The 23,307-nt window shown below is 43.7% G+C and overlaps 1 protein-coding gene across 4 annotated transcripts in view; it reads right to left on the bottom strand.

Moving 5' to 3' along the window:
- The window catches only part of LOC139530683 (dimethyladenosine transferase 1, mitochondrial-like), a 49,164-nt gene that overhangs the window by 21,207 nt on the left and 4,650 nt on the right, over positions 1 to 23,307 (bottom strand). For 2 of the 4 annotated variants that reach the window (XM_071327306.1, XM_071327305.1), the window contains exons 2-6: positions 21,826 to 21,974; positions 20,244 to 20,395; positions 20,016 to 20,124; positions 19,697 to 19,848; positions 19,443 to 19,562 (exon numbers count right to left, since the gene is read on the bottom strand). In XM_071327306.1, coding sequence (XP_071183407.1) covers positions 19,443 to 19,562; positions 19,697 to 19,848; positions 20,016 to 20,124; positions 20,244 to 20,395; positions 21,826 to 21,958 — 666 coding nt within the window. In that variant the 5' untranslated portion in view covers positions 21,959 to 21,974. The remainder of the gene's footprint in view (positions 1 to 19,442; positions 19,563 to 19,696; positions 19,849 to 20,015; positions 20,125 to 20,243; positions 20,396 to 21,825; positions 21,975 to 23,307) is intronic. The other 2 variants (XM_071327308.1, XM_071327307.1) reach the window with 1 other exon arrangement.

Here is a 23,307-nt window from a genome sequence, read left to right as displayed (position 1 = left end):
GGGTGGGTGATATATCATATTTCTAGGTATACTGGCGTGGAGCCACATACCGGTATGGATTTTTACAGGGCTGAAATGCAGTGGAAATGTTTTTGGGGATTCAGTTCATTTGCATGGCAAAGAGGGACTTTACAATTAATTACAATTCATCTGATCACTTTTCATAACATTCTGGAGTATATGCAAATTGCCATCATATGAGCTGTGGCAGCAGACTTTGTGAAAATTTTATTTGTGTCATTCTCAAAACTTTTGACCACGACTGAACATACAATACCCCATAATGACAAAGCAAAAACGTATTTTTACATTTTTTGCAAATGTATTAGAAATATATAAAAACATACATTATTTACATATGTATTCAGACCCTTTTCTAAAAGATTTGAAATTGAGCTCAGGTGCATCCTGTTTTCAATTAATCATCCTTGATGTTTCTACAACTTGATTGGTGTCCACCTGTGGTAAAGTGTATCTCCCGGGTGGCGCAGTGGTCTAGGGCACTGCATCGCAGTGCTAGCTGCGCCACCAGAGTCTCTGGGTTCGCGCCCAGGCTGGGCTGGGTTCGCGCCCAGGCTCTGTCGCAGAATTGGCATAGCGTCGTCCGGGTTAGGGAGGGTTTGGCCGGTAGGGATATCCTTGTCCTTGTCTCGGTATATAAAAAAATAAATGTTTGAACTCTACTGTAAGTCGCTCTGGATAAGAGCGTCTGCTCTTGGCCGGTAGGGATATCCTTGTCTCAGTATGTAAAAATGTAATAAAATGTATGCACTCTACTGTAAGTCGCTCTGGATAAGAGCGTCTGCTAAATGACTAAAATGTAAAAAAAAATGTAAAGTACATTTATTGGACATGATTTGGAAAGGCACACACCTGTCTAAATAAGGTCCCGCATTTGACATTGCACGTCAGAGCAAAAACCAAGCCTTGAGGTCGAATGAATTGTCCGTAGAGCTTTGAGACATGATTGTGTCGAGGCACATATCTGGGGAAGGATACCATTAATATTTCTGCAACATTGAAGGTCCCCAAGAACACAGTGGCCTCCATTCTTAAATAGAAGAAGTTTGGAACCACCAAGACTCTTCCTAGAGCTGGCTGCCCTGCCAAACTGAGCAATTGGGGGAGAAGGACTTTGGTCAGGGAGGTAACCAAGAATCCAATGGTCACTCTGACAGAGCTCCAGAGTTCCTCTATGGAGATGGGAGAAACTTACAGAAAGACAACCATCTCTACACCTCTGCACCACTCCACCTATCAGGCTTTTATGGTAGAGTGGCCAGACGGAAGCCACTCCTCAGTAAAGGGACATTTGGAGTTTGCCAAAAGCTACCTAAAGGACTTTGACTATGAGAAACCAAATTCTCTGGTCTGATGAAACCTTTGGCCTGAATGCCAAGCGTCACGACCGGAGGAAACCTGGCACCATCCCTACGGTGAAGCATGGTGGTAGCAGTATCATGCTGTGGGATGTTTTTCAGTGGCTGGGACTGGGAGACTAGTCAGGAAAGATTAACTGATCAAAGTACTGAGAGATCATTGATGAAGAACTCCGACTGGGGCGAAGGTTCACCTTCCAACAGGACAATGACCCTAAGACAATGCAGGAGTGGCTTCGGGAGTAGTCTCTAAATGTCCTTGAGTGGCCTAGCCAGAGCTCGGACTTGAACCCAATCAAACATCTCTGGAGACGCTCCCCATCCAACCTGACAGAGCTTGAGAGGATCTGCAGAGAAGAAGGGGAGAAACTCTCCAAATACAGGTGTTCTAAGCTTGTAGCGTCATATCCAATAAAGAATCAAGGCTGTAATCGCTGCCAAAGGTGCTTCAACAAAGTACTGAGTAAAGGGTCTGAATTCTTATGTAAATGTGATTTGTTTCAGGAAACTAGGCGTATGTTGCGTGTCACTACTTCACAGGAGCCATTTTGAACGTAAACGTATTTTTTTTATCAAAAGGCATTTTTTTGGCAGAAATGCCTTCTGGAACATGGGAACTTTCGTGTGCCTAATAACAAACTTGTATTCCATCTGGAAATACTAATTAAATTTTTAAATTGAGCCTAGTTGATTTAGCCACGGGAAAAGCCGGGAATCTTCCCGCTAACCATGATTGGCTGAGAATGCATTGGCTGGACATGCAAAGAGGAGTTTGGATTGATCAGCCATGTATCACGCTTCTGTCTAACATGAGCTGGTCAGTATGTGTTGGTCATCCTTTCTAATGGGCCTTTTTTGAAAGATATCATGTAGTAGAACTGCAAAAATGTAGCATTGTGACCTCTTCACGACTGTCTTGGTGTGTTTGGACCATGTTAGTTTGTTGATGTGGACATTACAGCCCTGTCGACATTAATGGGGGCCTGTTCGGCCCGCTTTTTCCTATGGTCCACGATCAGCATCTTTGTCTTGCTCACATTGAGGGAGAGGTTGTTTTCCTGGCACCACACTGCAGGTCTCTGACCTCCTCCCTACAGGCCGTCATCATTGTTGGTAATCCGGCCTACCACTGTTGTGTTGTCAGCAATCTTAATGATGGTGTTGGAGTCGTGTTTGGCCACGCAGTCGTGGGTGAACAGGGAGTATAGGAGGGGACTAAGCACGCACCCCTGAGGGGCCCCAGTGTTGAGGATTAGAGTGGCCTACCATTACCACCTGGGGGTGGCCCGTCAGGAAGTCCAGGATCCAGTTGCAGAGGGAGGTGTTTGGTCAAAGGGTTCTTAGCTTAGTGATGAGCTTTGTTGTCACTATGGTGTTAAACGCTGAGCTGTAGTCAATGATCAGCATTCTCACATTGGTGTTTCTTTTGTCCAGCTGGGAAAGGGCAGTGTGGAGTGTGATTGCCTCATCTGTGGACCTGTTGTTGCGGTATGTGAATTGGAGTGGGTCTAGGGTTCTGGGAGGATGCTGTTGATGTGCGCAATGACCAGCTTTTCAAAGCACTTCATGGCTACCGACGTGAGTGCTACGAGCGGTAATCATTTAGGCAGGTTACCTTTGCTTCCTTGGGCACATGGACTATGGTGGTCTGCTTGAAACAACATGTAGGTATTATAGACTTGGTCAGGGAGGAGTTGAAAATGTCAGTGAATACACTTGCCAGTTTGTCCGCACATGCTTTGAGTACACGTCCTGGTAATCCGTCTGGCCCCACAGCTTTGAATTTTGACCTGTTTAAAGGTCTTGCCCACATCGGCTACGGAGAGCGTGATCACGCAGTCGGCCGGAACAGCTGGTGCTCTCATGCATGCTTCAGTGTTGATTGCCGCATTTAGCTCGTCTGGTAGGTTCGTGTCACTGGGCAGCTCCCGGCTGGGTTTCCCTTCGTAGTCTGTATTAGTTTTCAAGCCCTGCCACATTCACTAATATTGACTCACTACTTACAGCAGGCATTATAGAAAATTGACACAGTTCTCAAAAACAATCTCTCAATCACAAGCCCACGTGCTAATCAGTAGCTAGCTGATCTTTATATTTCAAGTTTAGCCAACTTAGATCTATTTGCTAGCTAACAAGGCAGAACAGTTGAATAGTCATACACACCCTTCTGTCTGTCTCCAACTGTTTGAATAGCATGCTAGCCTGTCCTCTTTGTTCAGATTTGAAATAAAGTGGCCTACCTTATTTCTCGCAATGATTGCACGTTTATAAAACAGACTTGACAGGTAGTATAACAGTCTTTGGCTAAAATGCTTCTAGTGGTACAGCAATGCCATGTGTGACAAATTAAGCATTCATTTTCCAGAATCAATGTTAATTTGAATCTTCCCGTTTAGTAGTGTCTGCTTTGAGGAGTATCGTTAGAAAGGTTGTCTTCTCTGTTACAGTAAAATGTGTTCCCGTGTCCATATGACCCAGACCAAACCTCAAATGCAAATAGCGAGTTGAAACCACTTGTCAGAGAGGAAGAAGTGATTTCATCTTTGTTCTTTTGAGTGGCACGGGGAGGGGCTGGGGGGTGTTTGTGTGTGCGAACAGAGGAAGAGGTGAAGAGGTTTCACTCTTGCCAAAATCTGTCCAAAATGACCCCAATGTGTTTCTATGGGCATATTTTGGACCTAAGCTTGTTACCTGCCTCTGGGACAACGATTCCCATTGTTTGGGCGAATACATGAGCATCTCGTCAGTATACAGTGCCATCAGAAAGTATTCACACCCCTTGACTTTTTCCACGTTTTGTTACAAAGTGGGATTAAAATGGATTTGATTGTCTCTCTTGTCAATGATCTACCCTCAATACTCTAATGTCAAAGTGGAGAAATGTTTTATTTTTGTTTTCTTTATGGAAAAGTAAACCCTATCTTTATTACATAAGTATTAAGCCTGTGAGTCAATACATGTTAGAATCACCTTTGGCAGAGTTTACTGCTGCAAGTCTTTCTGGGTAAGTCTATGTTTTGCAGACCTTGATTGTACAATATTTTCCCATTCTTTAAAAAATGTTTCAAGATCTGTCAAGTTGATTGTTATCATTGCCAAACAGTTATTTTATAGTCTTGCCATAGATTTTCAAGACGATTTAATTCAATACTGTAACTAGGCTACTCAGGAACATTCAATGCCGTCTTGGTAAGCAGCTCCAGTGTAGATAGTTCAAATCCAACTTTATTTGCCACCTGTGCCGAATACAACAAGTGCAGACTTTACTGTGAAAGTTGTCCTGCTGAAAGGTGAGTTTGTCTCCCAGTGTCTGTTGGAAAGCAGACTGAACCAAGTTTTCCATTTTCCAAAGCATAACGCCTTGTATTCATGCTCTGGCACCCCAATGGTGGAACAAACTCCCTCACGACGCCAGGTCAGCGGAGTCAATCACCACCTTCCGGAGACACCTGAAACCCCACCTCTTTAAGGAATACCTAGGATAGGATAAAGTAATCCTTCTAACCCCCCCCCCCCTTAAAAGAGTTAGATGCACTATTGTAAAGTGGTTGTTCCACTGGATATCATAAGGTGAATGCACCAATTTGTAAGTCGCTCTGGATAAGAGCGTCTGCTAAATGACTTAAATGTAATGTAAATGTATTTTGATACCGTGCTAAATAAAAACAGTTCAATAAATTGGACTACTTCGCTGACAGTTTTGTCCTAGTTTGGTTGAGTATAAAATAATCAGAATAGAGAAAGCCCATTAAAACCACTAAGAATTCATTTGTTGCCATCCTAGGGTCATGCACTACTAATCAAATATACTGAGAACTTTTATTCAGAATCATAAAATACCGTCAAATCCCGCCAAAAATAAGAAAAATTGTGATATATTTCGGCATTATCACCCAGCCCTACTAGCCTGTGTAAAATAATAAACATACCGTATGTTCCTCAATGTACAACTGTCAAGTATCTATGGTCTGCCTAATATAGAAGAGATTAGTTTAGCTGGTCAACCTATTTCTGACTTTTTACAAAGAATCTGTAGACATTACAAAACAAAATAAACTATTTTGCACTAGAATCAGTCATGTATTTTCTAATTATTTTAAAACACATATACACACGGTTTGTTTTCCATTGAAAACATGCGAATGCAAGAGGACTCCGATAACTAGATAGTTACTCTGAGAGAATCTCCAATCTCTTGTCTCATTACAGCTGATTAGCCAAGTCAGCGGTGCAATGTTAGGAGAAATGTGCTTTCCTGAAACAAACATAGATTATTCAAGGCTCTCTCTCCTCTTGTTTATGCAACAGAGTGAAGATCAAATAGCAGCTCCCCTCTTGGGTAAACGTTAATAAGATCCGCTCCTCTGTGTATTTAACCTACATTTCCTTCAAAAGGCTCTCCCCTTGAGTTGCCGTCATGACAGCTCAGGGATATGGGCTCAGCTCTGGGATGAGAGCTTTGAACCCTGCAGACTTCCAGGTACAGGGTTAATCTAACTATATATCCCACCGTGAGCATCAAGTCGACTCGTCCTGCATATGCTCCGTATAACTTGAACAGAGAACAAGAGATGCATGATATAGGTTGTATAGATGTAGGTGGTTATGAGACAAACTAAACATGTTCGCGTAAATCAGCTCTTCATCCATAAACATTTTACAGCTAGTATCTTCATAGTTCACCACAGAGGTATTAAATAAAAATGCATGAATCATAGGCGCGCGGCGGGTGATGATGATATCACTAAACATGTTTCCGTGAAGCACCTCTGGAGTCATGATGTTGACAGGTACAAAGACGGACTTAGGCTGGGCCAAGAATCTCAACGCTCTATCAGTCATCAAAACCCAATCAGCAATAACTGCAGTGCTGTAATGCGTCGCTGAGGAACAAATCACCCAAAGCGCGCCAATATTTCACCATAGTTAATGCGAGGCTTTTTTTCTTCTGACAACCATCATCTTCACGAGAGTCCATATTAGAGATCAAATATGGTCATCAACAGCAGCTGAAAATGACCTTGCATTGTCCAAGACTGTGCCCCTCCTGCTCCAGCACACATCCGAGAGGCTGGGGGGAGTAATGGCAATGACCTTGCTGCTGCTGTAAAGCGCTGAGAGAAGCAGTATGAGCTACACTAGGCTAGGGGGGGGGCTGTAAGAAAACAAGACACCCTGACAGTTCAAAGGAGCGTTTTAATAGTTCAGATCATCATAAGCATCAGAAGAGTTATGGCACTAAAAGAATTGGCTAAAAGGTACACTACGACTACACAGTGGGAATTGAAACAGGCCTTTCCTCACACTTAATTATTAAGCGTTGTCTGAAGAGGGATAAGACTGGTTAGGAAAGTGTTAAAGAAACAGAAACGCATTTGTGGAATCTGCAAAACATATATACTGTTTGTGAAATGCAGAGTCCTTTTAGCTACAGTACTTTCATTAGTCTAGCTAGCCTGAAACAAATTAATTAAAAATGATGTTTTAGCAGCACAGACAATGTTTTCACCAGAAGTGGAGGCTTACTGTATTGTGTTTGTGTGAAAAACACATGGCTCAATTGAAGCGCCCACTGAACAGGCTGAAAAGAAGTTGTACAATCACAGCGCTTGAAGTCTTTAATTAGTATCTTCAAAAAACACAGTAGAGTTGACAGCTTACGGACTGATCCTTTCAATACTATAATTCCTTTTTCTCTGACTTGCATAGTGTTTCACAGAACCCGCCTGCGAAGGCCTGTTTGAAGCTGATCTTCTTTTCCTGAAACATGGCCAGGATTCCTCCACTAGCTTGTTTTCAGAATACCTAAATGTTTTTTGGCATGGGATGTTGTTCATGTTAAATGGACAGGATTCCTCCACTAGCTTGTTTTCAGAATACCTAAATGTTTTTAGGCATGGGATGTTGTTCATGTTAAATGGACAGGATTTAGGAAACACACGCCATTGAGTAACGGCTAAAGCAGCATTCATTTAAGATAAGAGGGGCAATAGATCTCTCAAGATATTGATAAGCAAACTCCGCCAACCTAGGCATTTCTTTTAGGGCGGGTGAAGTATTTTTAGCATTTTTTTACCTTGGGACTATGATGAATCGAGTCCAAGCCTTCAGGCGTTTACCGCTCTGCACCGAGTCATTGAAATAACTTTCCTATACTCTTGATACCATGGTTGACCCCGTTTATAGGACAGGAATAGGCTTAGATGAATTGTGCTGTAGTACAACGTGCAGTAGTATGTGCTCTAGGAGGAACACCTATACAGGCTCACTGTATGAATCTATTGGTTATATTTGTTGAGAGGAGAGAGTTTGGCTATTTCCCTTACAAACATACTGAGAAATACAATGATCTGGCATCATTGTCCCTGCCACTATACAAAACTGAAAAACAAACTACAGTACATTTTACACTGAACAAAAATACAAACGCAACATGTAAAGTGTTGGTCCCATGTTTCGCAAGCGGAAATAAAGAAATCCCACAAATGCTTATTTCTCTCAAAGTTTGTGCACAAATTTGTTTATATCCCTGTTAGAAAGCATTTCTCCTTTGCCAAGATAATCCATCCACCTGACAGGTGTGGCATATCAGGAAGCTGATTAAACAGCATGATCATTACACAGGTGCACCTTGTGCTGGGGAGCGTAAAAGGCCACTTTAGAATGTGCTGTTTTGTCACACATTTTAGTCATTTAGCAGACACTCTCATACCGAGCGACTTTCAGTTAGCCATCTTAAGATGAATGTACTGTGGGACAACCACATATCACAGGCATAGAAAGTACATTCTTCCTCAATATAGCTGTCAGTAGAGTCAGAGCTAGAAGGGGTGGGGGGGGTCAAGTGCAAGTGCTGGTTAAGTGTTCTTTTTTTTTGGGGGGGGGGGGGGGGTTGAGGTGAGGAGGAGGAGGATAATTTAAGATACTGTTTGAAGAGGTAGGGTTTCAGATTTTCTCGGAAGATGGGCAAGGACTCTGCTGCCCTAGCTTCAGGAGGAAGCTGGTTCCACCATTGGAGTGCCAGAACAGAGAAGAACTTGGACTGGGCTGAGCGGGAGCTGCCCTCCCATAGGGGTGTGAGGGCCAAGAGACCTGAGGTGAGACCTGAGGTGGCAGAACGGAGTGCTCGGGTTGGGGTGTAGGGTTTGAGCATAGCCTGAAGGTAGGGAGGGGCAGTTCCTCTTGCTATTCCATAGGTAAGCACCATGTTCTTGTAGTGGATGCAAGCTTCAACTGGAAGCCAGTGGAGTGTGTGGAGGAGCAGGGTGACATGAGCAAACTTGAAAGGGAAGGTTGAAAAACAGGCGGGCTTCTGCGTTCTGGATAAGTTGCAGGGGTTTGATGGCAAAAGCGGGGAGCCCAGCCAACAGCTAATTGCAGTAGTCCAGACGGGAGAGGACAAGTGCCTGGATTAGGACCTGCGCCGCTTCCTGTGTGAGGTAGGACCATACTCTACAGATGTTGTAGAGCATGAACCTGCAGGAGCAGGTCACTGCTTTGATGTTTGCAGAAAACGACAGGGAGTTGTCTAGGGTCATGCCAAGGTCCTTTGCACTCTGGGAGGGCGACACTGTGGAGTTGTCAACCGTGATGTAGAGGTCTTTGAGCGGGCAGGCCTTCCCTGGGAGGAAGAGCAGTTCCGTCTTGTCGAGGTTGAGCTTGATGTGGTGGGCCGACATCCAAGTTGAGATATCTGCCAGGCACCCAGAAGTGCGTGTCGCCACCCGAGTGTCAGAAAGCGGGAAGGTGAAAAGTAATTGAGTGTCATCCGCATAGCAATGATAGGAGAGACCCTGTGAGGATATGACAGAGCCGAGTGACTTGGTGTATAGAGAGAAGAGGAGAGGGCCTAGAACCGAGCACTGGGAGACACCAGTAGTGAGTACGTGGTGCAGACACAGAACCTCTCCACGTCACCTGGTAGGAGCGGCCTGTCAGGTAGGATGCAATCCAAGAGTGTGCATAGCCTGAGAAAGAGGGGAGACAGAGGTCAAGGCGTAGGGTAGTTCTGTGTGAGTGGGACCAGTGAACTCAATAGGCTGAGTGAATGAGGAGCGGATGTCGTCAACCTTTTTTCCCCAAAGTGGTTGACAAAGTCGTCCGCAGATAGGAAGGTGAGGATTATTTTATTTCACCTTTATTTTACTACGCAAGTCAAATTCTTATTTACAATGATGGCCTACCCCGGCCAAACCCTAACGACGCTGGGCCAATTGTGCGCTGCCCTATGGGACTCCCAATCACAGCCGGTTGTTATACAGCCTGGAATCGAGCCAGGGCCTGTAGTGATGAGATGCAGTGCCTTAGACCGATGTGCCACTTGGGAGCCCAATTAAGGAGGGAGGAGAAGGTGGAAGAGAGTTTCCTAGGGTTGAAATTTAGAGTGGCAGAAAGTGGCTTTAGCAGCAGATACAGAGGAAGAGAAGATAGGTCCTCTGGAAGTTTAGTTTTCCTCCATTTTTTCTCAGCTGCCCGCAGCCTTGTTCTGTAAGCTCGCAATGAGTCACTCAGCCACGGAGCAGGAGGGCCGAGCCAGCCGGGAGGAAAGGGGACAGTGCAAGTCATAGGATGCGGAAAAGGGAGGAGAGTAGGGTCGAAGAGGCAGAATCAGGAGACAGAAGGATTTTGCAGAAGGGAGAGATGATAGGATGGAAGAGGCAAGAGTAGTGGGAGAGAGAGAGCTAAGATTGTAACGGTGCAAGACCATCTGGGTAGGGGCTGAGTGGTTAGGTTTGGAGAAAAGGAAGACAGAAAAGGAAACAGAGTAGTGATCAGAGACCTGGAGGGGGGGGTTTCAGTGAGATTAGTAGGCGAGCAGCCTCTAGTAAAGATGAGGGAGTTGGAAAGAAAATAATTGAAGGCAGACACCTGTAGGTTGAAGTTGCCAAGTACGAAGAGCGGTGAGCCATCGTCAGGAAATGAGCTTATCAAGTGGTCAAACTCATTAAGGAACTCTCCAAGGGCACCTGGTGGGCAATAGATGTTAACTTCTCTTGGGTAGGGGGCAGCATTCGGAATTTTGGATGAAAAGCACGCCCAAATTAAACTGCCAGCTACTCATCCCCAGAAGATAAGATATGTATATTATTAGTAAATTTGGATAGAAAACACTCTGAAGTTTCTAAAACTGTTTGAATCATGTCTGTAAGTATAACAGAACTTATTTAGCAGGCGAAACACCGAGGACAAACCATTCAGATATATATTTTTTTTGAGGTCACTCTCTTTTCAATGATTTTCATTGGGAAACCAGATTTCTAAGGGACCTTCTTGCAGTTCCTACCGCTTCCACTGGATGTCAACAGTCTTTAGAAATTGGTTGAGGTTATTCCTTTGTGTATTGAAGAAGTACGGCCATCTTGAAAGAGGGTCACTCGAAATGTCCTGTTTGTTAGAAGCGCATGACCAGAAAGCTGACCAGAAAGCTTAATCCTGTATTGAACACAGATCATCCCGTCTTCAATTTGATCGATTATTTACGTAAAAAAATACCTAAAGTTCTATTACAAAAGTAGTTTGAAATTTTTGGGCAAAGTTTACAGGTAACCTTTGAGATATTTTGTAGTCACGTTTCACAATTTGGAACCAGTGTTTTTCTGGATCAAACGCGCCAAATAAATGGACATTTTGGATATATATCGACGGAATTAATCGAACAAAAGGACCATTTGTGATGTTTATGGCACATATTGGAGTGCCAACAACAGAAGCTCGTCAAAGGTAAGGCATGAATTATATTTTTATTTCTGCGTTTTGTGTCACGCCTGCAGGGTTGAAATATGCTTCTCTCTCTTTGTTTACAATGGTGCTATCCTCAGATAATAGCATCGTTTGCTTTCGCCGAAAAGCCTATTTGAATTCTGACATGGCTGGATTCACAACCAGTGTAGCTTTAATTTGGTATCTTTCATGTGTGATTTAATGAAAGTTTGATTTTTATAGTAATTCATTTGAATTTGGCGCTCTGCATTTTCTCTGTCTTTTTGCCAAGTGATACAGTAGCTTCCCACCTAAACTCAGATTTTTGGATATAAATATGAACTTTACCGAACAAAACATACATGTATTGTGTAACATGAAGTCCTATGAGTGTCATCTGATGAAGATCATCAAAGGTTAGTGATTCATTTTATCTCTATTTCTGCTTTTTGTTACTCCTCTCTTTGGCTGGAAAAATGGCTGTCTTTTTCCTGTGACTTGGCGCTAACCTAACATAATCGTTTGGTGTGCTTTCGTCGTAAAACTTTTGTGAAATCGGACTCTTTGGCTGGATTTACAACAAGTGTATCTTTAAAATGGTGTAAAATACTTGTGTGTTTGAGGAATTTAAATTATGGGATTGCTGTTGTTTTGAATTTGACGCCCTGCAGTTTCACTGGCTGTTGACGAGGTGGGACGCTACCGTCCCACATACCCTAGTGAGGTTAAGCTTGAGTGGACAAGTGACAGTATGGAATTCAAATGAGGAGATGGACATGTGAGAGAAGGAGAAAAAAAATATCCACTTGAGTAGACCTGTGCCACCACCGCAACGGCCAGATGCTCTCGGAATATAAGAGAAAATATAGTCAGATGTTCTCTGGGGTGATCCATGTCTCTGTCAGGGCCAAAAAGTCAAGGGACTGAAGGGCAGCATAGGCTGAGATGAACTCTGCGTTCTTGACCGCAGATAGCCATTCCCAAACACTGCCAGAGATCCGAAATTTCACATGGGCTGTGCGTGCAGGGTAGCCTAAATTAGAAGGGTTGCAGCCAAGTGGTGGGGAGCGTCTAAAGCTTACAGGGAGAGGTGCGAACACGTATAGAAAACACACACAGTTGACAAAGCTACAAAAGAGCAAAATGAGATCTGTAAACAACTAGCTAAGATACTCAAGTGAGAGAGTGGTGTTAAGCCTTCCTCTCTTTCCTTCCTCTAAACTCCACACAACAACTCGGCAAAACCGTCTTCATTTTTCGGCGACGGTCTTAGTTTTGAGACAAAATCGCCACTGACACGACCGCTGCCGCTGAGAAACCAGGGGAGACTGAAGAACTAACAATAATTGCCAATTGCCTAGCAGAGGTGGAGAGCACACCTCCCTGCACTAATTGCTGATTGCCTAGGAGAGGTGAACCCCCCCCCCCCCCTGAATACAACCACTGATTACCCAAAACAAGTCACAAATTGCCCTGCCCCTTAATCCTGGTTGATGTGTCACGCAACACAATGCCATAGATGTCTCAAGTTGAGGGAGCGTGACTGCAGGAATGTCCACCAGAGCTGTTGCCAGAGAATTTAATGTTAATTTCTCTACCATAAGCTGTCTCCAATGTCATTTTAGAAAATTTGGCAGTACGTCCAACCAGCCTCACAACCGCAGACCACGTGTAACCACACCAGCCCAGGACCTCCACATCTCTATTCTTCACTTGTGGGATCATCTGAGGAGTATTTATGTCTGTAATAAAGCCCTTTGTGGGGGAAAACTCATTCTGATTGGCTGGGCCTGGCTCCCCAGTGGGTAGGGCTGGCTGTCAAGTGGGTGGGCCTATGCCCTTCAGGCCCACCCATGGCTACACCCCTGCCCAGTCATGTGAAATCCATAGGTTAGGGCCTAATGAATTCATTTCAATTGACTGATTTACTTACTTTGACTCAGTAAAATCATATTTATGTTGTGAACAGCATACTGAATCTGCATCTATGGCAGTTTGGAATGGCTCTTCATTGGCCAAATCTCAGTATCTGACACCAATGAGCCACAAGAGATCCACAATGCAGAGCGAGCAGTATTAATTTCACCCGTGGTCCTCAGTAGGGTCTGTGTACAAGGAAAACATCTGTACGGACTGTGGGTTTCCTATTACTCAGGATGGCTGATGACGGCCCCAGACAACCATCTGCTGGAGGTCCGCTTCACTCTCCCTTCAGATCCATCAACGTCATGAATCTGTCTCCAGGCGTTCCTCTCCTACGCCATGTGGAGGACACACTGACTGCAAGCCGCAGCATTCCCACTCCTACTGCTCTGTCTCTCCCACTCCCTCTCCACCTCCCATTCTCTCCCACTCACACTCCCAGCTCTCCATCTCTAAATCTCTGTCCTACCCTCTCCTCATGCTGGGCTGTGTGTGGAGCTTGGAGGCCTGGGGGTCTACTGTGGAGAAGCAGCACTCTAGGACGTGATGGAGTGGCTCTTAGACTTATAGAGCCGTCAATTACAGGCAGATTTTAATCACATTCTGCCAGGAAAGAACTGGGCAAGTCTCACTGATATGCTTTCCACTCTTCATACAAATAAACCTACATTTTAAGTAAGGCAGTGAGAAATGCAGGGTTGGCTGAAAAACAACACAGGATGGGCTATGATGTTGAAGGCAAATGACCACAACAGTGTCACATGATCTCCAGTCTCTGTAGCTGAGGTCACAAACTCCTTGACCCTCCGTCAGAATATTAATCAGACACAGCCATTAATGCACTTCATGTGCTTTCCATTAAGCCAATAAAACCATTTGTTTTTCTCTGAACATAAAAATGTACACTACCGTTCAAAAGTTTGGGGTAATTTAGAAATGTCCTTGTTTTTGAAAGAAAAGCTAATTTTTTGTCCATTAAAATAACATCAAACTGATCAGAAATACAGTACAGACATTGTTAATGTTGTAAATGACTATTGCTATTGTAGCTGGAAACGTCTGATTTCTAATGGAATATCTACATAGGCGTATAGAGGTCCATTATCAGCAACCATCACTCCTGTGTTCCAATGGCACATTGTGTTAGCTAATCCAAGTTTATCATTTTTAAAAGGCTAATTAATCATTAGAAAACCCTTTTACAATTATGTTTGCACAGCTGAAAACTATTGTTCTGATTAAAGAAGCAATAAAATTGGCCTTCGTTAGACTAGTTGAGTATCTGGAGCATCAGCATTTGTGGGTTCGATAACAGGCTGAAAATGGCCAGAAACAAAGACATTTCTTCTGAAACTCGTCAGTATATTCTTGTTCTGAGAAATGAAAGCAATTCCATGTGAGAAATTGTCAAGAAACTGAAGATCTCGTACAACGCTGTGTACTACTCCCTTCACAGACCAGCGCAAACTGTCGTTTCCAGCTACAATAGTAATTTACAACATTAACAATGTCTACACTGTATTTCTGATCAATTTGATGTTATTTTAATGGACAAAAAATTAGCTTTTCTTTCAAAAACAAGGACATTTCGAAGTGACCCCAAACTTTTGAACGGTAGTGTAATTTAAAAATGTACAAATGGCCTGTATCACCATTCACCACCACACTGGCTACCTCTATAACATTGTCTGCGTTTAGACAGGCTCTGACATTTTTTTCCACTAATAGGTTTTTTGAACAATCACATCAGATCTTTTTCAGAGCTAATCTGATTGGTCAAAAGACAAAATAGTTTAAAAAATATATCAGAATTGCGCTGCCTGTCTAAACACAGCCAATGTTACAGAGGTAGCCAGTGCGTTAATTCCAAAGATAAGATAATGCAAAGGATAAGGCCCATCTCCTCACAACAGGTCAATATGGGCCAGCAGCTGCTAATGTAAAATGGATTCAATGGTTCAGACCACAGGTATGACAAGATTTTTTTTGTTGCTGTTTTAATTACGTTGGTAACCAGTTTATATAATAGCAATAGGGTACCTCGGGGGGTTGTGTTATATGGCCAATATACCACGGCTAATGGCTTTACCAGGCACTCCGTGTAGCATTGTGCATAAGAATAGCCCTTAGCCGTGGTATATTGGCAATATACCACACCTCTTCAGGCCTTATTGCTTAATTAAACACTCCAATAATTGCCATTTTCTCTCCATTGGGTTTTATTGTTGTTTGTTGGTTAGAGTGTACAACTATTAAATGCATTTTCACAACTAAGGTGAGGGGGGGGGGGGGGGTGTCACACTGCTAATTGCTGTCTGGCTGACACGGTCCCTGCTTCTAAAAATGGGAGACAGCAGTGTGTGGGTGGGGCGTCAGGTTCTTTGTGACACATTTTCTTAGAACTGTTGACGAGTATAATTACAGCTACGCAGCAGCAATGTTCCTTCATCTGTATTAATGAATTGATCCAAAGCTACAGAGAGCAAGATAACACCGCCAATTAGATTAGATGTGTTGGATTTGTCTAGCTCGGCTATGTGAACGCTCCCCTCTAGCTAAGAGCGCACTCTGCTCCACCAGGCCTCCTCAGACAGAGACACACAGCCTTCAGCAATACAGCTTCACTCTCCAATACCCATCCTACCTCGTATGCATTGCTTCTTAGCATTGATATGGCCAGTAGTAGATTTCTTGGGTGAAATAACTCCCACTGATGTACTCTCATACTACTGTACTGCCTCAGAAGCAGTTAATATCAAGGTCCTAACTTTGTCCATGACTGCACTTCACAGTATTGACAAGAGTGTGAGTTTTTGTCACGACCCAGCTCGTGGGAAGTGACAAAGAGCTCTTCAGGGCACAAATAATAATAGAAAAATAATAAATCATTTTTCTCTTCATTTAGCCATCTTACATATAAAACCTTATTTGTTCCTCAATAATTGCGAATAACTCACCACAGGTTAATGAGAAGGGTGTGCTTGAAAGGATGCACATAACTCTGCAATGTTGGGTTGTATTGGAGAGAGTCTCAGTCTTAAATCATTTTCCACACACAGTCTGTGCCTGTATTTAGTTTTCATGCTAGTGAGGGCCGAGAATCCACTCTCAAATAGGTACATGGTTGCAAAAGGCATCAGTGTCTTAACAGCGCGATTTTCCAAGGCAGAATACTCTGAGCGCAGCCCAATCCAGAAATCTGGCAGTGGCTTCTGATTGAATTCAATTTTCACAGAACTGCTTATTGCAATTTCGATGAGGCTCTCTTGTTCAGATATCAGTAAGTGGACTGGAGGCAGGGCATGGAAGGGATAACGAATCAAGTTGTTTGTGTCATCCGTTTCGGGAAAGTACCTGCGCACCCAGCTCACTCAGGTTCTTCGCTACATCACATTTGACATTGTCCATAAGCTTGAGTTCATTTGCTCACAAAAAAATCATACACTGATGGAAAGACCTGTGTGTTGTCCTTGTTAAAGTGGACAGAAAAGAGCTCCAACTTCTTAATCATAGCCTCAATTTTGTCCCGCACATTGAATATAGTTGCGGAGAGTTCCTGTAATCCTAGATTCAGGAACTCGTTATTAATTATTTGACTAGGCTACCTGTATTTGACATTGTGTTGTTATTTCGCTGAACACTAGATGGTTTCATTTTATTTTTGGCAGTGAAACGAGGCTACTCAGGCGAGATTAAAAAATCTCACCCAAATGTAAAGCCCCTTAAAAAAAAATGTGAATCACATTTTTATTTGGCGTACCCCCGATGGCATTGCCCCCAGTTTGGGAATACCTGCTCTACAACATACGTTGAGTACGACCCTACCTCACACAGGAAGCTGCGCAGGTCTTAATCCAGGCACTTGTCCTCTCCCGTCTGGACTACTGCAATTAGCTGTTGGCTGGGCTCCCCGCTTTTGCCATCAAACCCCTGCAACTTATCCAGAACGCAGAAGCCCGCCTGTTTTTCAACCTTCCCTTTCAAGTTCTCTCATGTCACCCTGCTCCTCCACACACTCCACTGGCTTCTAGTTGAAGCTTGCATCCACTACAAGAACATGGTGCTTACCTATGGAATAGCAAAAGGAACTGCCCCTCCCTACCTTCAGGCTATGCTCAAACCCTACACCCCAACCCGAGCACTCCGTTCTTCCACCTCAGGTCTCTAGGCCCTCACACCCCTATGGGAGGGCAGCTCCCGCTCAGCCCAGTCCAAGTTCTTCTCTGTCCTGGCACCCCAATGGTGGAACCAGCTTCCTCCTGAAGCTAGGACAGCAGAGTCCCTGCCCATCTTCCGAGAACATCTGAAACCCTATCTCTTCAAACAGTATCTTAAATTATCCTCCTCCTCACCTCAACCCCCCCACCCCCCAAAAATAAAGAACACTTAACCAGCACGTGCACTTGACCCCCCCCCCCCCCCCCACCCCCCCCCCACCCCTTCTAGCTCTGACTCTACTGACAGCTACTTTGAGAAAAAAATGTTGCCTGTGATATGTGGTTCTCTCACCTAGCTACTGTATCTTAAGATTAATGCACTAACTAAGTTGCTCTGGATAAGAGCCTCTGCTAAATGACTGAAATTTAAAATCACGGATATCCTACATAAACATGCATGAGCACAAATGAACAACTGCAGCACAAACACACACTACTCAGACCCACATACACGCATGCCTGCGCACATACACGCGTGGCACGTGTACATTTAGACACTCGGACACACACACAAGAACACACAGAGATAGCGTAAAAGCCGCCTCTGCGTGATAAAATAATCATTGAAGCTATTTCTTCTAAGGGAATGAACAATCAGCCCTAGTTTCATTCACTTCACTGCTCCTCTGTTCTTCCCTTACTCCATCCATTCCAGACAGATGAAATATTTACTAACAGAGGGCTTTCAAAGAGGGACAACTTCTTCAGGGGACCCAAGTCCAACCTAAAGCCCATCCCCAAGAACAGAGAAACATCATTCTCTGTAGTCTGTAGTCTAGGCCTATAATTGTACATAATAATCATTCCCCTCACCAGTTTCACAGACCTAAGACTGTGAAAGGGATCGAGCTCTCATTACTGCTCTGTGTGATAGCACTGCATCTCAAATACCCACCAGGCATAATTACCCAATTGTCACAATTCCAAAGACACTTCTGAGACAACATTGATTTAACGCAGCCGTAATGAACCCTTGTACTGTACGTGTCTCACAAAGAGTCGAGTGACAGTAGCAGAAAGACTTAAATGACAAAGAAATGGGGGCAATGGAGGAAGAGGAGAACAGAGAGTAAACAGGGGTCACACGTTATGTGGATAGTCCGGACTTTCCATCTGTAGATGCTGTAACAGATGATCATACTATCAACAAACTATCTGTTGATAAGCAACGGCCTGCTACAGTTACAGCTAGTGTTTTGAACACGGATAAGGTTTAAGAGCTGGGACGATAGACCAAATAAAATGACGTATTCCAACATGGCCTTCCTCTTTCCAAAGCATTTTGCTGACGTCGGTCATTTTCTGCGACTTTGCTACACAACGTTTCTGTAGAGCATTATGTGGATTCCTACTATGAAAGTATCTGCCGGTCACTCTTTCGCTGTGGCCTGCTGACTCTCATTCCCCCTCCCCACTGTGCGCACGGAGGAGGGATGCATTCTGAGCAGCACAGGCATGTGACCGTTGCTTAAAGGGGATTGCTGGAAAGGCCGTTTTCAAAGCAACTACTGTTGTTCTAGTTCTATAGAGGAGAGTCACAGATTATGTATTTCTCACCTCTTAACATTGAGTTCACGACACCCATTTACAACTGGAGTAGGCTGTAGTTAGTATGGTTTTGATGCCCAGCAGTAACATCAATAAGGGATCACAGCTTTCACCTGGATTCACCTGGTCAGTCTATCTCATGGAAAGAGCAGGTGTTCATAATGTTTTGTACACTCAGTGTAGCTTATAGGCCAATATGCACCAATTTGCACAAGATGTAAAAAATAAGTCTGCTAATTCTGGATTCTATTTTGACAGGTTGCACATCAAAATATAATCATGCATTTCCTGGATATGTTCGATGAAATAGCTGCATTTTTTAAATCATAGACCACCATTTCAGTCGTCTTACTTGACACCGGGAAAAAAAGGTCTCGGGGCTCTGCCGCTAAGTAACTGTCCATTAAAACATTATCATTGTATTTGTTGTTATCGAGCAAAACAGTTCTATGACTTTTTGTCCATATCGCCCAGCTGTAGCACCTCCCCAAAAAATTATTGATCGTAATTTAGAGCAGATTTATCGTTATCGCAAATAATTGTCAATTTATCGCGGTATGGATATTTGTCATCTTCAACTTTGTCACCATGGAGCATTGTCATTATCATCTTCGATATACAGCCAAGATGGCGTGTGCGTGTAGTGGGCAGAGTAAAGCAGAGCGTGGGGTCCTACCTCAGGTTTGGGGATGAAGGCCCGTCCTGGGATGGTGAAGCAGCTCTTTACAGTACAGAGGTACTGGGCCATGATGGACAGACGACTCCTCTGTCTGCTGGCTGTGCTGGCTGTCAACCTCTGGAGAGGAGAACCCAACATATTTGGTCTGTATCATTTATACCCCTGAACAGTAGATCAACGCTGAATAATACAAATGGAAATTCAGGAAAACCGACTGAGTGAGAATAAACAGTACTGGACAGCATACATACTTCTGCCACCTCTTTCTGAAAGGTAAGGGTGAGTCTGGTCCGGCCGTAAACAAATGGTCCAGTTCTGTTGGATATGTTCTCCAGCCACTTGATGATGAGAGGAGTGGACACACTGAAGGGAAGGTTCCCTATGATATGCAGGTCCGGCGGATCTGAGCGGGGACAGTTGTAGTCAACCACACTGTTGCATGTTGCAAAACATGGCACAAAATCTATGTACTTTTTGTTCCAGACATAAAACAATCTAGTAGGCACTTCCATCAACCAGGCAGGTGACAAATCCACCTCAATACTAGGTCTACTTTTTCATCTCACTCACCATCCTCCCATGCCTTGGTTATGACATCTGGGAATCCTCTGTCCATTCTGTATGTGAGTATGTCACCATGGACAACCCTGAGCTTCCCTGGTGCTGCTTCAGACAAGAGCTGTGGAAACGAACATTGCATCTTACAGGTACTTGAGAAATTAAAAACCACTTTACTGTTTCCAATTTCGGCAATTCTTTGAAAGACAACCCCTTCCTGCATGTTCTCCTGTTAGGTACCTGCAGTCCAGGTATAAAGCGGTTGTCCTTCTCCACCACCAGCAGGTCTGCAGCCCCAGCGTTGAGGATGGAGCGGGTCAGACCTCCAGGTCCAGGACCCACCTCACACACATGGGCGTCCCTCAGACTGCCTGCCTGGCGCACAATCTTATCTACACAGTTCAGAAAACACACAGCGACCAGGGTGTACTACTTACTCACATTGGAATGGGTTGGATATAATAAAGGTGAACCATGTACAAATAACTGCCAAATTACAGGAAACACTCAAGTAAATGAAAGATACGAACTATATTGAAAGCAGGTGCTTCCACACAGGTGTGGTTCCTCGGTATTTAAAGCAATTAACATCCCATCATGCTTAGGGTCATGTATTAAAATGCCCAGTTGCCCATTATTTTGGCTACCATGGCTAAAAGAAGAGATCTCAGTGACTTTGAAAGAGGGGTCTCATAGGAGCATTGCGGGTTTAAAGGGTGTGTGTGTCTCAGTCACCAGATCTCAACCCAATTGAACACTTATGGAGATTCTGGAGCCACACCTGAGACAGTGTTTTCAACCACCATCAACAAAACAACACATTATGGAATTTTTCATGGAAGAATGGTGTTGCATCTCTGCAATAGAGTTCCAGACACTTATAGAATCTATGCCAAAGTACATTTAGGGCTTTGTAAAAAGGAGAATGGGGACGGAATCCAGACATTAAGATGGAATTCAACAATATAAACTAGTATTTGCATCAATCCAGTTTCCATTTGTTTTGCCAACTCTGCAGTCACATGAGCACAGAACCAAAAAACCCTCTCTTGCTTGTGCCCACTTACATTAAAGTTTATCTAGGCCTACACCCAAAAATCCAAATTCCTTAGACTTTTCCCAGACCTCAAGTGGTCTTCTGGTGTGGTTTAATCATTGTTGTGGACTTAAAACATGTAGTTATTTTTCTATTTAAAAAAAAGTCTGACTTTGAAAACAAAACCCCCCCAAAATTGGTAAACTGAAACCTGAAAAAATATGACAGATTAAAATTAATAAAACAAAATCAGGGGGGGGAAAAATACAATAAATGTAATTGGGCCCTAAGCATTGAATCTGTTCTGGTGGCCCAACACCCTATTAAATCACTATGTTGGTGTTTCCTTTATTTTGGCAGTTACCTGTATCAATGCACTATCTAGTTGATGTTACATGCATCTTTTATTATGACATTCTGATATTCAAGAATAGTGGCTTCCATATGTATATGACTTGCAGGCGAAATAAAGGTGGGCAGTGGCACTGTATTTTAGCATAGGCATATGCCTGGCTCCCATCTCTCCTTGGCAAAGCTGGCTATGCTTCTGTAATGCTTTTATCTAAAACAGAAACCTTGTTCAAGGGCACCAGATCAGATCTGCAGCACTGCATCACTGATAGAATCACATCGGTAGTGTCTGCTGCTTGTGGACAAGCCTATGTGGGCACTTCAGTCCAGTACACTAAATGTGATGTGAACAGGGGGAAGGAAAAACACCATTGTGTAGAAGACACAGTGTACCAGGTGTTGGTGCATTGCAGCTAGAGGAGGCAGCTGACTCACCTGTGAGCCTCATGTCCAGTAGAAAGTTCTGGGACAGCTGTTTCTCTGCTCGCAGGTTGTACAGTTTGATTACCTCCCCAATGGTGGGCAGGGGAGGCAGGCGAAATGACGCAATCTTTCTGGGACCCGCCATCCCTCAAACCGTTCTGCTGTGCAAATATAAAGGGTGGTACTGTAGTAAGAATATGATGATTAATGCACCTCTTCAATAGGGGAGCAATTACGCTGAGAGGGTAAATGTCAGAGTAATTAGTGACCGTTTAAAGATCTGGGGATTATCTGCTAATCTCCCATAATGACGACAATCATGCTCATGCATCCAGGCTCCATTTTAGAGCTCAACGATCATATGAATTAGGAATTCGAAAAAGATACTCTATTAAAAGCACAACTGCCATTGTCAAGGAATGATCAAGAAAATACATGGTGTAACATTTCTGAGGATGAAAAACATGATCTTGATCGCCACCCAGTGGATCAACCTACATTGTGTTGTGAAATTGATATTGGGCAGTTATGGCTGTATCCTGCCAAAGATAGTGGAATGACTCTGGTGGTTCTGCCCCACAATGTCAAACCTATTACAACAGTCATATGCTAAAACAGTCAAAGTCAACCCAACGTCAAATTAAGCTTTCATTTTGAAGAAATGAATCAGAGCATAGGACCTAACGTTACAACAGATAGACCTTCAACTAGCTGAGGAACGCTCGACTCCATTCTCTTATATCGAGGCAGAGTTGAGTATTGATACCTGGTCGAGCGATTTGCTAGCAACAACATTGAGTCACCATCAGTCAATACTTGTAAAAATGTCAATTCTGAAAACGCTTGTTTGTCCTGTATAACTGTGGCCCTTACGCAGGATGCTGAAATTCATACTTTTAATAAACACTTTTACTGAATACAACCACCAACATTTTTATTTTAAAAAGTATGAATTTCAGCACCCACGCAGAAGAACCGCAGTTGTACAGGACAAACATAGGTAGGTTACAGGTAAGGGCCACAGTTGTACAGGACAAACATAGGTAGGTTACAGGTAAGGGCCACAGTTGTACAGGACAAACATAGGTAGGTTACAGGTAAGGGCCACAGTTGTACAGGACAAACATAGGTAGGTTACAGGTAAGGGCCACAGTTGTACAGGACAAACATAGGTAGGTTACAGGTAAGGGCCACAGTTGTACAGGACAAACATAGGTAGGTTACAGGTAAGGGCCACAGTTGTACAGGACAAACATAGGTAGGTTACAGGTAAGGGCCACAGTTGTACAGGACAAACATAGGTAGGTTACAGGTAAGGGCCACAGTTGTACAGGACAAACATAGGTAGGTTACAGGTAAGGGCCACAGTTGTACAGGACAAACATAGGTAGGTTACAGGTAAGGGCCACAGTTGTACAGGACAAACATAGGTAGGTTACAGGTAAGGGCCACAGTTGTACAGGACAAACATAGGTAGGTTACAGGTAAGGGCCA

The sequence above is a fragment of the Salvelinus alpinus genome, chromosome 9, assembly GCF_045679555.1.
Source record: "Salvelinus alpinus chromosome 9, SLU_Salpinus.1, whole genome shotgun sequence".
Taxonomy (NCBI): Eukaryota; Metazoa; Chordata; class Actinopteri; order Salmoniformes; family Salmonidae; genus Salvelinus; species Salvelinus alpinus.
The sequence above is the reverse complement of the archived record's forward strand: the minus strand, read 5'-3'. Positions and strand labels throughout refer to the sequence as shown.